The sequence below is a fragment of the Balaenoptera borealis genome, assembly GCF_965194805.1.
Source record: "Balaenoptera borealis genome assembly, chromosome: 1".
NCBI lineage: Eukaryota > Metazoa > Chordata > Mammalia > Artiodactyla > Balaenopteridae > Balaenoptera > Balaenoptera borealis.
In genome coordinates this window covers 85,682,315-85,697,787 of record NC_138860.1, presented here as the reverse complement: position 1 = coordinate 85,697,787, position 15,473 = coordinate 85,682,315, and the positions used below count along the sequence as shown (strand labels likewise).

The following is a 15,473-nucleotide window of genomic DNA, read 5'->3' as shown; positions in this document are numbered from 1 at the left end:
TATTTTTGGCTGCGCTGTGTCTTTGCTGCTACACGCGGGCCCTCTCCAGTTGTGGGGAGCGGGGACCACTCTTCCCTGTGGTGCACGGGCCTCTCATTGCTGTGGCCTCTCCCGCTGCGGAGCACCGGCTCTAGGTGCAGGGGCTCAGTAGTTGTGGCTCTCGGGCTCTAGAGCGCAGGCTCAGCAGTCATGGCACACGGGCCCAGCTGCTCCGCAGCATGTGGGATCCTCCCGGGCCAGGGATCGAACCCATGTCCCCTGCACCGGCAGGCAGACTCCCAACCACTGTGCCACCAGGGAAGTCCTGGATGTGTTTTTTAATATTTTACTTATTATTCCTAAAACCTACCTCCAAATTATATTTATAATAAACTGCATCTAAACTCAAAATACAAAACCTCTTTTATGCATGTCTTTTGTTCCATGCCCCAGCATTATAACTGCCTTTAATACTGGACAAAGAGAGTACTCAAATACTCACCGTTAAAATGTTGATGCATCACAAAGCTACAGTAATCAAAATAGTGTGACACTGGCATAAAGACAGACACATAGACCAACAGAATAGAATACAGAGCCCAGAAATAAACCCTCACATATACGGTCAAACGATTTTCAACAAGGGTGTCACAACCGTTCAATGGGGAAAGGATAATCTTTTCAACAAATGGTGCTGGGAAAACTGGATACCCACATGTTAAAAAAAATGAAGTTGTATCCTTCCTTACATTACCTCATATACAAAAATTAACTCAAAGTGGATCAAAGACCTAAATGTAAGAGCGAAAACTATGCAACTCATAGAAGAAAACATAGGGAAAAAGCTTCATGACACTGGATGTGGCAATTTCTTGGATATATCAAAAGCACAAGCAACAAAAGTAAAAAATAGATAAATTGGACTTCATTGAAATTAGAAATTTTGTGCATCAAAGAACACTGTATCAACAAAGTAAAAAGGCAACCCACAGAATGGGAGAAAACAGTTGTGAACCATATATGTTATGAGATTAAAATCCAGAATACATAAAGAACTCCTATGTCTCAACAACAACAAAAAAAGACAACCTATTTAAAAAATGGACAAAGGACTTGAACATATGTTTCTCCAAAGAAAATATACAAATGGCCAATAAGCACATGAAAAGATGCCTAACATCACTAATCATTAGAGAAATGCAAATCAAAACTACACTGAGATATCACCTTGCACCCATTAGGATGGCCACCATGAAAAAGAAAAAAAATAATAATATGTGTTAACAAGGATGTGAGGGAATTGAAACTCTTGTACACTTTTGGTAGGAATGTAAAAGCTGCAGCCACTATTGAGAATAGTATGGAAATTCCTCAAAAAATTAAAACTAGAATGAATATATAATCCAGTAATTCCACTTCTGGGCATATACTAAAAAGAACTGAAATTTGAAAGCAGGGTCTTGAAGAGACACTTGTACAACACCCATGTTCAAAGCAGCATTAGTCACAATAGCCAAGAGGAAGAAGCAACACAGTGTTGATCAAGATGAATGGATTTTAAAATATGTAGCATATACATCCAATGGAATACTATTCAGCCTTTAAAAAGAAGGAAATTCTGCAACATGCTACAACATGGATGAACCTTGAAAATATTATGCTAAGTGAAATAATCCAGTCACAAAAAGATGACTACTACAGGATTCCACTTATATAAGGTACCTAGAATCGTCAGATTCACAGAGTGTAGAATGGCGGGGTGGGCTGGAGGGACTGGGGAACAAGAAGTAATTGTTTAATAGGTACAGAGTTTTAATTTTCCAAGATGAAAAAGTTCTGGAGGTGGATGGTGGTGACGGCTGCACAACAATGTGACTATACTAATGCCACTGACCTGTACACTTAAAAATAGTTAAAAAGAATATGAAAAAGATGTACATATATAGGTATAACTGAGTCATTTTGCTGTACATCAGTGATTAACACAACACTGTAATTCAGCTATACTTCAATTAAAAATAAATTTTAGGGGCTTCCCTGGTGGTGCAGTGGATAAGAGTCTGCCTGACAATGTGGGGGACATGGGTTCCCTGGTCCTTGGTCCGGGAGGATCCCACATGCCGCAGAGCAACTAAGCCCATGCGCCACAACTACTGAGCCTGCGCTCGAGAGCCCATGAGCCACAACTACCGAGCTCGTGTGCCTAGAGCCCAGGCTCCACAACAGGAGAGGTCACCGCGATGGGAGGCCCGCGCACCACAGCAAAGAGTGGCCCCCGCTCACTGCAACTAGAGAAAGCCCGTGTGCAGCAACAAAGACCCGACACAGCCAAAAATAAATAAATAAAATAAAAATTGTTTTTAAATTGTTAATATAAATAAACTTTTTAAAAGTTAAAAAGGCAAATTTTTTTTTTTTAATTTATTTTTTGGCTGTGTTGGGTCCTCGTCTCCGCGCGAGGGCCCCCTCCAGTTGCAGCAAGCGGGGGCCACTCCTCACCGCGGTGCACGGGCCTCTCACCGTCGCGGCCCCTCCCGCTGCGGAGCACAGGCTCCAGACGCGCAGGCTCAGCAGCCGTGGCTCACGGGCCCAGTCGCTCCGCGGCACACGGGATCCTCCCAGACCAGGGCTCGAACCCGCGTCCCCTGCATCGGCAGGCAGATTGTCAACCACTGCGCCACCAGGGAAGCCCGCAAATTTTTTTTTAAATAATTTTTTTTAAACATCTTTATTGGAGTATAATTGCTTTACAATGGTGTGTTAGTTTCTGCTTTATAACAAAGTGAATCAGTTATACATATACATATGTTCCCATATCTCTTCCCTCTTGCATCTCCCTCCCTCCCACCCTCCCTATCCCACCCCTCTAGGTGGTCACAAAGCACCGAGCTGATCTCCCTGTGCTATGCGGCTGCTTCCCACTAGCTATCTATTTTACATTTTGTAGTGTATATATGTCCATGCCACTCTCTCACCCTGTCACATCTTACCCCTCCCCCTCCCCATATCCTCAAGTCCATTCTCTAGTAGGTCTGTGTCTTTATTCCCGTCTTGCCACTAGGTTCTTCATGACTTTTTTTTTTCCCTTAGATTCCATATATATGTGTTAGCATACTGTATTTGTTTTTCTCTTTCTGACTTACTTCACTCTGTATGACAGACTCTAACTCCATCCACCTCACTACAAATACCTCCATTTCATTTCTTTTTATGGCTGAGTAATATTCCATTGTATATATGTGCCACATCTTCTTTATCCATTCATCCGATGATGGACACTTAGGTTGCTTCCACGTCCTGGCTATTGTAAATAGAGCTGCAATGAACATTTTGGTACATGACTCTTTTTGAATTACGGTTTTCTCAGGGTATATGCCCAGTAGTGGGATTGCTGGGTCGTATGGTAGTTCTATTTTTAGTTTTTTAAGGAACCTCCATACTGTTCTCCATAGTGGCTGTATCAATTTACATTCCCACCAACAGTGCAAGAGTGTTCCCTTTTCTCCACACCCTCTCCAGCATTTATTGTTTCTAGATTTTTTGATGATGGCCATTCTGACCGGTGTGAGATGATATCTCATTGTAGTTTTGATTTGCATTTCTCTAATGATTAATGATGTTGAGCATTCTTTCATGTGTGTGTTGGCAATCTGTATATCTTCTTTGGAGAAATGTCTGTTTAGGTCTTCTGCCCATTTTTGGATTGGGTTGTTTGTTTTTTTGTTATTGAGCTGCATAAAAAGGCAAATTTTATGTGTATTTTGCCACAATAAAAAAATTTCAATATATAAAAAAAATTTTTGAGGTGGATCTATATCATTGAGATGGAAAGTTATTCACCATATATGATTATGGAAAAATAAGCTACAGAAAATTATATATAATATAATCCTTTATAAAGTTTATATGCATAACAAAAGCCTGGAAGAATGCATTTCTATTTACTGCATGCCTATTATATGCCAGGCATTGTTGCAGGCCCTAGAGATAAAACAATAAATAAAAGAAACAAAAATCCTAACTTTTTTTTTACATGTTAGTGGAAGAGAAAGATAAATTGAGAAATGATTAAAATATAAAATGGGTTGATAATATGAAACTGACATTTTATAGGTAAAAAATGGATAGTCATTTCATTTGGTTTGACCTAACAATATGTTATATAGTGATAAATGTGGAGAAAAATAAACTAGGGGAGTCAACTCAGAAATACATAAAGGTTCAAGCAATTTTAGATATTGAGGGAAGACCTCGCTGAAAAGGTTAACATTTAAGGAAAGGTCAGAAGGAGGTAAAGGAACAAACCATGCACGTATCTGGGAGAAATGCATTCCAGGCAGAGTGCAAAGACCCAGAGGTGAGAGCATGCCTAAGTTCTAGAAATGGTGTGGATGACATCATGGCTAGAATGGAGCGAGCAAATGTTACACAATAAACTATTAACAGTGGTTATCTATGGGATGGCATTTAGAGACTCCTATATTTGATTTTCTACATATCCATTTCGTTTTCTCTTTTACATTAAACATATATTACTTTTACAATCAGAAAATGCATGATCCCAATTTTTTAAAAAGAAAATTTATGTGCATGTGTCTATGTTTGTGGCATGCGTTGAAAATCTGAGAGAACACAGCTCAAACTCTAAAGTGAGATAAATCTAGATTCCAATCCTTAGGTTACCACTTACTACATATGACCTTGGGCAAATTATTTAATCTCTCAGGGTTTATCTGTAAAATGTAGCTAATAACAGTACCTACCTTTGGGGAAGATTAAATTAGATACTGCATGTGAATAGTGCCTGACACATTGTAAAGTACGCCTTAAATAGTAGCTTTGTAAAAATATATTGACCACCAATTTTTTAACTGGTTTTGCCATTACTAATTTTTACATTACAAAAGTAATATATTAAAATATGGATATACAGAAAATCAGATGTAGACGTCTCTAAAAATACGCAAACAACACAGAAGCAAACAGTCAAAAGTAAAATCCTCCACACATATACCCCAACTTCCCCCATGGGAAACTGCTGTTAACATTTTGATATGAATCCTTCCAGACCTTTTCCTATACACCATATATTACAGGGTTTTAGCAATTTTTACATAACAAAGGAGAGGGACCATATTATATTTATTCTGAAACTTTTATTTTTTTCAATTAACAATGTATCTTGGAAGGTATATCATGTCAATAAACACTGTTAGCTCATTCTTTTTAAGTTACACAGTATTTCATAGTACAAAAGTACACATTTACGACATTTGTTTCAATGAACATCCTTGTATATCTTTAAGCAAAGATGCCAGTATTACCTACAACTAAAAAATTTCTAAAAATGACTCGCTGGATCTAAAGGAGCACATTTAAAACTGTCCATTACCCTCCAAAAAGGTCATATCAATTAAGAACCTCACCAATGGTATCAAATTATCCATACCTCCAACAGCACTGGACCTTAGCAATCTTCAAATTTTTACTAATTTTCCAGGTATAAAATGATTATCATTGTTGGTTTGATGTGGATTTCTCTATTATTAGTAAGACTGAGTTTACTTTATATGTTATTACTATTAACTTTTTCTAGTTAAATTTTAAATAGCTAATATATGTAACTACCCTAAGAAAAAAAAAATTTTCCCATAAAAAATAAATTCCATACTTTCAATAATAGGTTTTTATGGGATCTAAAGGTTAGAGAAATTTAGAGAAAAAAAAGATAATTGAGATGGTTTAAATTAAGGTCTGACACAGTCCCTAGCACAGAGAAGGTACTCAATGGGAAGGAAAAACTAAAGGAAATAAAGCCACCAGCCAGCCAGACAGCCAGCCAGGAAGTTTCAGAAAAGTAGGTCAAGCTGGACTTCAGAAAAACTAAAGAAAAGGAAAAAGGCATTCCACATAGACAAAAGAACATGAGCAAATCATAAAGGGAGGTATGAACATAGCTGTGAGGAGCTGTAGGGAAACAGGCCTATAAAGAGCATAGAGTCTGTATTCAGGAGAAAATATAAGATGTCAAATGCTAGCCAACTGTAAGAAGGCCTTGAATGCCAAGATGAAATCTTAAATCTGATTCAATAAGCAACTGAAAGACAAAATATATTAAGTCAGAGTGACAAGAAGAAAATGTAAATTAAAAGATTAATTTGACAGATTTAAAATTTGAATAGAAGCAGGGAAACTAATTAGACTAATCAAAAATGAGGTGGGGGGTGTAGAAGGCAGGGCAAAAGCTAAGCTAAAATAAAAAGGATTAATTTGATATCTGTTTAAGCAGCAGATGGATTCCCAGATCCTCTCCCTGTCTCTTCCAGCAGGGAAAATGCCCCTCCACCACCCAGTCAAAAAACTGATTTATTCTCTGGAGAGTGTAAACCAGAGGTCCTCTGGACTGGGGAACACCAGGCAAATTTAAAAGTGAGGTTACGATACTGAAAACAGGGAAACTAACAGCAATGTATGCAAAATGGACGTATCCTGTTGTACTGCTTCTTTCCTGTATTCCATGTTTCCTCTTTCTTGGTTTACTCTCGCCTATTGGTAAAGCTCATCCCCTAGTAAGTTCCTGAGAAAGAGTATAAGGGAGACCTTGGGTATGTGAAAATATCTTTCTTCCACTTCACTAACTGATAGTTTGCCTAGGTATGGAGTTCTAAGTTGGAGATAACTTTCCTTCAGAATTTTGAAGGCATTGCTCCATTGTCATCTATCTTCCAGTGTGACTACTGAGAAGCAAAACTAATCTGATTCCTTCTTATTTTTAACTGAGCAATTTTCTTCTCTCTGGAGCTTATAGGATACTCTTTGTATCTGATACTGAAATTTCATAATAATGTGCCTTGAGTGGGTGAGTTTTTCATTCATTGTTCTGGCTCCTTCAATTTGAAAACTCTTGCCTTTTACTTCTGGGACATTTTATTTAATCAAAAGTTAAAAGTTTGGTTAAAAGAAATAAAAATGGATGTCATTGGGGAGAAGGAGCTGAGAGAAGGGGGTAGAGGACTGCTGTTTTTATAACAAATCATGTAAAACTAAGTCATTAAATATATGCATGGGTAATTTTTATTAAAATAATTTTTAACATATATATGTTTAAATAAATCTATTTTAAGAGTCACAGATGTAGAAAACAAACTTATGGTTACCAAGGGGGAAAGGGGGAGAAGAATAGTTTGGGAGATTAGGACTGACATATACACACTACTATATATAAAACAGATAACTAATTAAGAACCTACTGAATAGCACAGGGAACTATACTCAATACTCTGTAATGACTTATATGGGAAAAGAATCTAAAAAAGAGTACATATACGTATATGTATAACTGATACACTTTGCTGTACAGCAGAAACTAATACAACATTGTAAATCAACTATAATCCAATAAAAATCAATTTTAAAAAATTAATAAATACATCTTTTTTGGTATATAGTTTATATTGTTAAAATGTTTTATATGTTTTAATATCCTTATATGTTTAAAAATGCAAAAAAAACAAGATGTGATAACAATCAGATAAATACATAAAAGAATCCAAACACATCTAATTGCTTAGCCTGGGGAACTGGAAAAACTGCAATAGTCACAAAAGATACAGAAAAGTTAGGAAGGTCAGCAGATCTGAAGGAAATACTGGTGACCATATATGTAAAAATAACATGTTACACTTATTCAAATAGAGGTTTTTTTAAATAGATGAAAATACAGGAAAAAAAGCTTATGTAAGAAGACAGGAATAAAAATTTTAGAGAGTCTTCAATATATAAAAGATAAATGAAGGGAAGGAGATACAGTAGTTACCAAATAAATGTTTAATTGTGGCAGGTAGGTGGGCAAATAGAAATGAAGGAAGTTGATTGGCTTACTAATTAATTAATCAATTAAGAGTTCCAGTCCCAGGAGTGAGACTAGAAAAGGAGAAGCATAATGAACAAGAAAAAGAAAATGAGCAGGACTAAGGAACAAAGAAGGAAGAGCCAGTGAGAAAGAACAAGCAATGCAGTGTCTCTGAAGCCAAATTCAAGAAGTTCATCAAAAAGGGACAATTATGGGATATGAAGAACTAGGAGAAGGATTCCAGTAAGAGTTAAGGATTCCAGTAAAAGTTATTTAAAGAGCTGAAAAACAACTATGAAGAAAGAATACAAGAAGTTATAGAAAAGATTTTAGGAACTGCAACACTCTTCCAGCAACTTTTTCAGCACCTTGCACTCACTTCTCCATCCAAGCAACTGTGCCATCCTGGCTGTCCGATGAAGTATTTCACCTTCTTCATCTACTAAAAAAGACAATACCCCACCCTCCTCCTCCTCAAAAAGTATCCATTGTGCCACATTTCTGTAGGAAGTGACTTTAAGTCACAATGGAGAAAGTCTTATAACTTAGTAATTAAGAATACTGACTGTGTAAAGACCACAAATAATAAATGTGGGTGAGGATGTGGAAAAATGGGAATCCTCAGACACTGTTAGTGGAAATGTAAAATGGCGTAGCCACTGTGCAAAACAGTATGGAGGTTTCCCAAAAAAGACTAAAAATAAAACTACCATATGACCCAGCAATCCCACTCGGGGGAATTTATCCAAAAAAAAAAAAAAAAAACTAATTCGAAAAGATACTTGTACTCCAATGTTCACAGCAGCATTATTTACAACTGCCAAGATATGGAAGCAACCTAAGTGTCCATCAACAGACAAATGGATAAAGAAGATGTAGTACATATATACAATGGAATACTATTCAGCCATAAAAAAGAATGAAATTTTGCCATTTGCAAAAACATGGATGGACTTGGAGGGTATTATGTTAAGTGAAATAAGTCAGAGAAAGACAAACAGTGTATGATATCACTTATATGTGTAATCTAAAAAATAAAACATACTCCTGAATGTAAGAAACAAGAAACAGACTCACAGATATAGAAACAAACTAGTGGTTATTGGCAGGGAGAGGGAAGAGGGGAGGGACAAGATAAGGGTAGAGGATTAAGAGCTACAAACTACTATATATAAAATAAATAAGCTACAAGGATCTATAGTACAACAAAGGGCATACAGCCAATATTTAATAATAACTATAAATGGAATATAACCTTTAAAATTGTGAATCACTATGTTGTACACCTGAAACATATAATATTGTACATCAACTATATTTTAATTTAAAAAAAGAAAAAAAAACTCCTATAAAAAAAAATGTGACTGTGTAGATGGACTGCCAGCAATCAAAATGTCTCTACCCACCCCCTAAAAAAAACTGTCTCTACCCCCTACTAGCTATGTGACTTCAGACAAACTAATTATTCACTCTGTGCCTTAGTTTCCTCATCTGAAAACAAGAATATTAATATATACCTCATGGGAGTCTTGTAAAGATTAAATGAGGGGACTTCCCTGGTGGTCCAACGATTAAGAATCCACCTTCCAATGCAGGGGACCCAGGTTCGACCCCTGGTCAGGCAACTAAGATCCCACATGCTGCAGGGCAACTAAGTCCGCATGCCACAACTACTGAGCCTCCACACCACAACTAGAGAGTCCACATGCCACAACTACTGAGCCCGTGTGCTCTGGAGTCTGCGCGCCACAACTAAGACCAGACGCAGCTAAAATTAAAAAAATAAATAATTTTTTTAAAGAAAAAGATTAAATGAGATAAATATATGAATATTAAGTGAGATAATATATTTAGAACAATATCTGGCATATAATTATTGTTAGCTATTATAAATTAATTCATGATGTTAATGGCTTAATTAGTGTTATACTTTCAAAGGTATTTTCATATTAACAGTGCATAAAGATATGAACCTCCAATGCCAGGTTTTACAACATTCATTTATTCAACAAACATTTACTGAACTGTAGTCCTACATACTAGGCACCCCTGAGAGCAGTAGGGTGCTGTCGTGAACAAGGGAGGTAAAGGTCCTATTCTCATGGAACTTAAATTCTAATTAAGTTGTTAAAGTCATAAACTTAGTTTGTCTACTCAACTACAGAGAAAATGTGAAGGGACAAATACAAAACGAAGAAATGATGAAAAGAGATGCAAATTTAGAGAATTTATTTGGAAACTAAGAGATGGTTTCTAACATACAGAATAGCCAACAAAACAGGAAAGTGTAGCCTGGCATGTAGTAAGAACTTAATAGATGTTTACTAAATGTGCCAGTTCCTCTCTCTAGGTTTGTTTTCTTACATGTAAAATGATAGGAGTTATCTTGAATCCAACTTCAACATTCGTTGATGTCTACTTATTGAAATCATCAGAGCATATTAGGCAGCATTCTTAAAAACAGATGGCTGTACAGGCAGGGCCTATCACTGGGTGTGGATGATGGGCCCAAATAGACTCCACTGAGCTCAGGCCTTGCATTTCACAAGAGCTTTAAATGTATTCCTTTACTGTTACATCTAAATAAGATCAGCTATACAACCACAGAGACACTGGATAGCACTGACAGAAATGTCACCCTTGCACCTCTATACAGGACTATACCGCCAGGGAATTAACATTTAAAATAAATATTGTAAATAGCCTGAAGGGAAAAAAAAAAAAAGATGGTTCCAAAGACAGTTTCTACAATTAAGGATTCAAATTTTACTGGTTTTGAAACTAAATATGCTCCAAATGTCATAACCTAAGTAAAATCAAGGAAAAAAATGTTTAGTTTCCTTGAGTGTTGCAATTTAGTTTTTTGAAGATCAACCACCACTTGGTACTGTGGAAATCCCTATTGTTACTGCCTTGGAAGAAAGTCATCCATAGCAGACAACCACAAAAGACTTTCACAAAACATCCATGGAACAACGTATTCTCATCTGTTACTGGATTGTTTGAGTAGAGGAGTAGGGCTGGAATGCAAAAAACTAAAGTGAGAGACCACTATTTCAAAACAACAAGAAAACTAAAGTTCCAAGAATGCAGAAGTATCTACTTCTTAATTTCTAAAAAAACAGAAAAGATTCAGTTTGGTGCCACAATTCGAACAGCATAAAAAGTATATGGATTAAGGTTCTTTTTCAAAAATGTTAATTGTATTTCAATTGCTGAATTAGTAAACTATATTTAAACACTTTTGAAATAGGTTTTTGCAATACAATATAATTTTTAAAGTATCTTGGCATCGTAATTTTATACTGCATAAATTCCTATTTTCCCGTATCTGAAAAAGGTTAAGTAAAGGTAATGGGTAAGAATTCTGCTAATTGATGCTTTAAAAACTGTAATTTATGGAAGTAAAAATTATGTGAAAAAAAAAAAGTTTTCCTAAGTGTCAGCCTTACAAACCCAAACAAGTGTTCCTTCCTTTGCCTTCTACCCATTCTCTACCCACAATAAATGGTACCTAATACCACAAAAAGAGGTCCCTGGGAAAGAGACCAGAATCAAGGGAGGAGAAAACTGCTCTCCTAAAAATTCATTCACATCTCTGGTTTGAATACTGAATTATAAATCAAATAACTAATCTGTTCCCAAACAGTGCCTTAGCCAATGCATTACAAATCACACATGCAATTTTTTAAATGTTTCTCAAAATTTTTAGTATTCCATAGACAAGAAAGATATAGCCTAAGACTTCATGGACCACCTACCCACTCACTTCTACTTGCCAATGGTAAGTAGAATTAGTGAAAAATAATAGAATATGAAGAATTATCAATTACGCAGAAAAAAGCCACCACCACATTAGAACTATTACTTAAACATAACTCTTAGATTGTGGAGTATAAACCATATCTTACTCTTCTTTTGATCCAGCACCATGTTAAGACATAGAGAAAAATGCAAAGGAACCAGGTCCCCTGCAAGACCCTGAAGGGCCACCAACAGTCTCTAAATCAAACTCTAAATACAACCAAAATGATCATCAAGTATTGTTATTAACACTAAGGATTAACTTAAATGAAGCTTAGAAGAGTTAAATAATTATTACCAAAATTCTTTGCAGACGTATGTGAGGACAGAACAAACAAGAACCATAGGGAAACTTAACTAGCAAAATGACAAAGTAGAAAAAACTCAAAGAAATCAGTCTGATGTCCCTAGTCCCTAAAATGACTCTAAGGAGAAAAGGTTTGACCATGCAACAAAGAATTCTGACCTGAAAACCATTTACTTTCTTTTCACTGAGCACAGTTCATTTCCACCCTGTGTCCCTACATTTATGGTCCTCACTTCCCAAAATGCAACAGGCTACCAAAACTCCACAATGCAGCTATCATCTCTTCCTTTTGATACAAAGGGGCAAAACGAGAATTGAAGGAGGAAAATGCACTTTCTAATTTAATTATCATGTGTTGAACTTGGGATCAATAACTTGGAAGAGATGGGAGAATTATCCAACATCAAAAAAGAACCCTAAAAATTGCAGAAGCAGGCTGACAAAGGGCAATAAACAAAGTAACTGTTTCATCATAAGCAAGGATTCTGCACAAATGAATGTTATTTTCTGCTTACAGATTTAAGTTGATATTGATCAGCTAATGAAAATGTGGTCAAGAGATTGTCATTCTGGTTACTGTTGTTTAAAAAACAAAACAAAATAAAGCAACCCCACCCACGCTGCTGGGAAAAAAGCTTCTGACATATGCACTAAACTTGTTTACCCAGGCCACCTCTTAATAGGAGAAATGCTTTGCAACTTGACTAGGGTTATATAAGTATTTTGCAATGTGTTATCAGTTTAAAATCTTGTTTATTTACTCCCTAGTTAACAGGTTATTTTACTTCAAGGTCAGGTCTGCCATAATAATAGCATCTTTCCGATTTTATTCCATCACTCAGCACTTCCTGCAATGCAATTTTAGCCATTAACTTTATCTCCTTTTCCTCTTAAAAAATTTAAAAGATTTAAAAATATGATATTGACATGTGACAAATTAACTTCTTTAAATAGGTCTGTTCCCAGAAACATGGTAGGAAAGACAGTAAATTTCAGTGACTCAATTGTAATAGCAAAAGCTGAGTATTGTAAAATACTACTGCCTTTCAGAGACACGAAAAAAATCCAATTTAAGTTTTAACAAGGGAAGAGCAGTGAATCCTTCCCACTACCATATTTTCAAGTTATTCACCCCCACCTCTCACTTCTTTTTTAAGGCTATCAAAGATAGGGATTTCTGGGAAATAGCCAAGGTCAGCAAAGTAAACTAGGATCCCTAAAATGAAATACTTCCTAGGGAGAAATAACTGTAATGTACTGGAAAGAGGACTGGGACTAGGAATTTGAAGACCTGATCTGTCTAGACCTGCTGCACTACACCCCATTCCATCTTTTAGACATGACTGACTAGATTTTTAACGTTCAAGCTCCCACTTTAGAAGAGATGTTCATTGAGAAATAGCATGAACTGAACTTTTCTTAAAGAATGGGAACTGCCTTGACCCACCTAACAAGATTTAAATCTGGGTCCTGGATGCTTGCTGTTGGCAAGATCTATCCTGTAACTCAAACATTACACAAACCTCTGCCTTCAGCAGCTAATGACACTAGAGGCACCTCTTAATACATAAACACAAGTTTCAAAGGATAGCCCTCGGTAGGGAGGGAGGAGGTACAGCTTTTTTATTTTAAGAAACTGAGTATGAATTCAAAGATTTTTAAAATTTAAAATCTAAACGTTTGGAAGTAACACCTCAGCTAAACAGCAACGTGGTCCTATGAGTACCAACTACTTTTAAAGTAAAACGAGCCACACTGCCCACAGTTATTCGGCATCAAGCAGGTCCACAGTGGGCAGAAGGCTGAAAGAGGACCACAACGCACACCAGAACGCCGCCACAAGAGTGGAGGTGGGCCAGCCCCGCACGGACAGCTGCTCGAACAGAACTCGGGGCAAGGAATCCCCAACTCCCACCCGCCTGCTCCCTCCCTCCACCTCGGGTCTCCCCTGTTCCCCAGGGGCGGGCCCCTCCCCCAGGTCACTCCCCTCCCCCACCGCCCCGTAGCCACCCCCGCGCGTCCCAGCGCCCTCAGGCGCAACTACGGCCCCTCAGCGCTGGGTCTACCCAGTTGCCAACCCCTTCAGCCCCTCCTCCTTGAGAGGCACCCCAGTCCTCCGTCTCCTCACCAGGGTTAGCAGTAGTCGCCGCCATAGCTGTAGATGCCACCGCCGCCGCACCCCCCCCCAGTGGGAGGAGCCACCGCCAAGGAACCGGGGGGAGGGGGAGGGGAGAGCCACTCCCCAGACGCGGCGCCGTACTGCCGCCAACGCTACCGCGGAATCCAAGATGGCGGCTGCAGCAACCGCCCCCCCGCCCCACCGTCCCCAGCCCCTACGACGGAGAGACCCGCCCCTAGAGGGGGCGGGGTCAGCCCCAAGGCCAGCCTCCTCGGGAAAACTGACCAATGGAATCGCAAGTCGACCAGAAGCAGGGCTGGCCACGGAGCCGCCAGCCTGTCCAGTGGAGGAGGGAGGGCGAGGAAGAAGTCCAGCTGTCTTTCTAATTCCGCCTCTTCTACCTTAGAGGTCAGCGATCGAGTGACGTCAGTGAAAAATAATTTTACTAAAAAGCTTCGCAGGGTGGTGGATTCGCCTGGTTGGCCACTCTGCAGATGATTTGTTTTGTAAATCTTCTTTAGGTGCCCTACTGCTTAAACTTCACTTAGTGATTTGTAATCCTTTCTAGTTTTTCCCTCTTTTAAGGACCTTTGTCCCTGGTGGGAAAAAGTTCAGCAAGTTTTGAATGCCTGCTATAGAACTGGTAGTGTAAGAGGATCTGGGCGCTTAATGTCTGGTAGGGGAGATACCGACAGCCTAAACAGGAGGCAATGTATTTTGATTAAGAGTGGGATAACTTCCTTTGATCAACGATAGGGACATAGTGACGGGTTTTTAGTAGAGAAGTGGTAAGATGATTGCACAGATTTATTTTCTAATAATAGGAAGCATTGAGCACTTCGAGCCAGACACTGTCCACACTGCTTTATAAGTACTTACTCATTTAATCCTCATAACAACACTGTGAGGTAGATTCTATTATTTACATTTTGCAGATAAGGAAACAGAAGCAAAGAGGTTAAGCAAGGGACACCCAGCTGGTAAGTAGTGGTGCGGGAGGCAAACTGAAGAAGGCTGACTCTGGGAATATATTCCACCCATCCCCCTGTTTTAGCACTACAGTGTACTACCTTTTCACACATCTTTCACAAATTGTCTAACATACATTTATTCTAATTTTAACAGAAATCCCATTATGCTATTGAGCATCTTTGAATTCTTGTAGGTTGTATATGTACTACAAAGATTACACAGATCCATTTCTCTCATTTAGTTATCAGTATAGTTTATCTCAGCCAAGGTATTTTAACATAATTTGTATATTATTGTTTACATTTGTTAAAATTAAATTTTTCTTTGTTACCATTTTGTTGTGTTATATTTCCAATTCACCAAAAAGAGAAAAATCATTCACTCAAATGAAGTACATTGAAGCATTAGAAGTAGTGGTGAATAAAGGTAACAAGTACTTC

The 15,473-nt window shown here is 37.9% G+C and overlaps 1 protein-coding gene across 7 annotated transcripts in view; it reads right to left on the bottom strand.

Annotated features, from left to right (window-relative positions):
• Window positions 1-14,240, bottom strand: part of ARNT (aryl hydrocarbon receptor nuclear translocator) — a 64,024-nt gene extending 49,784 nt beyond the window's left edge. For 3 of the 7 annotated variants that reach the window (XM_082361557.1, XM_082361560.1, XM_082361562.1), the window contains exon 1: window positions 14,071-14,240. In XM_082361557.1, coding sequence (XP_082217683.1) covers window positions 14,071-14,095 — 25 coding nt within the window. In that variant the 5' untranslated portion in view covers window positions 14,096-14,240. The remainder of the gene's footprint in view (window positions 1-14,070) is intronic. The other 4 variants (XM_082361556.1, XM_082361559.1, XM_082361561.1 and 1 more) reach the window with 2 other exon arrangements.
• Window positions 14,241-15,473: the final 1,233 nt, after the last annotated feature.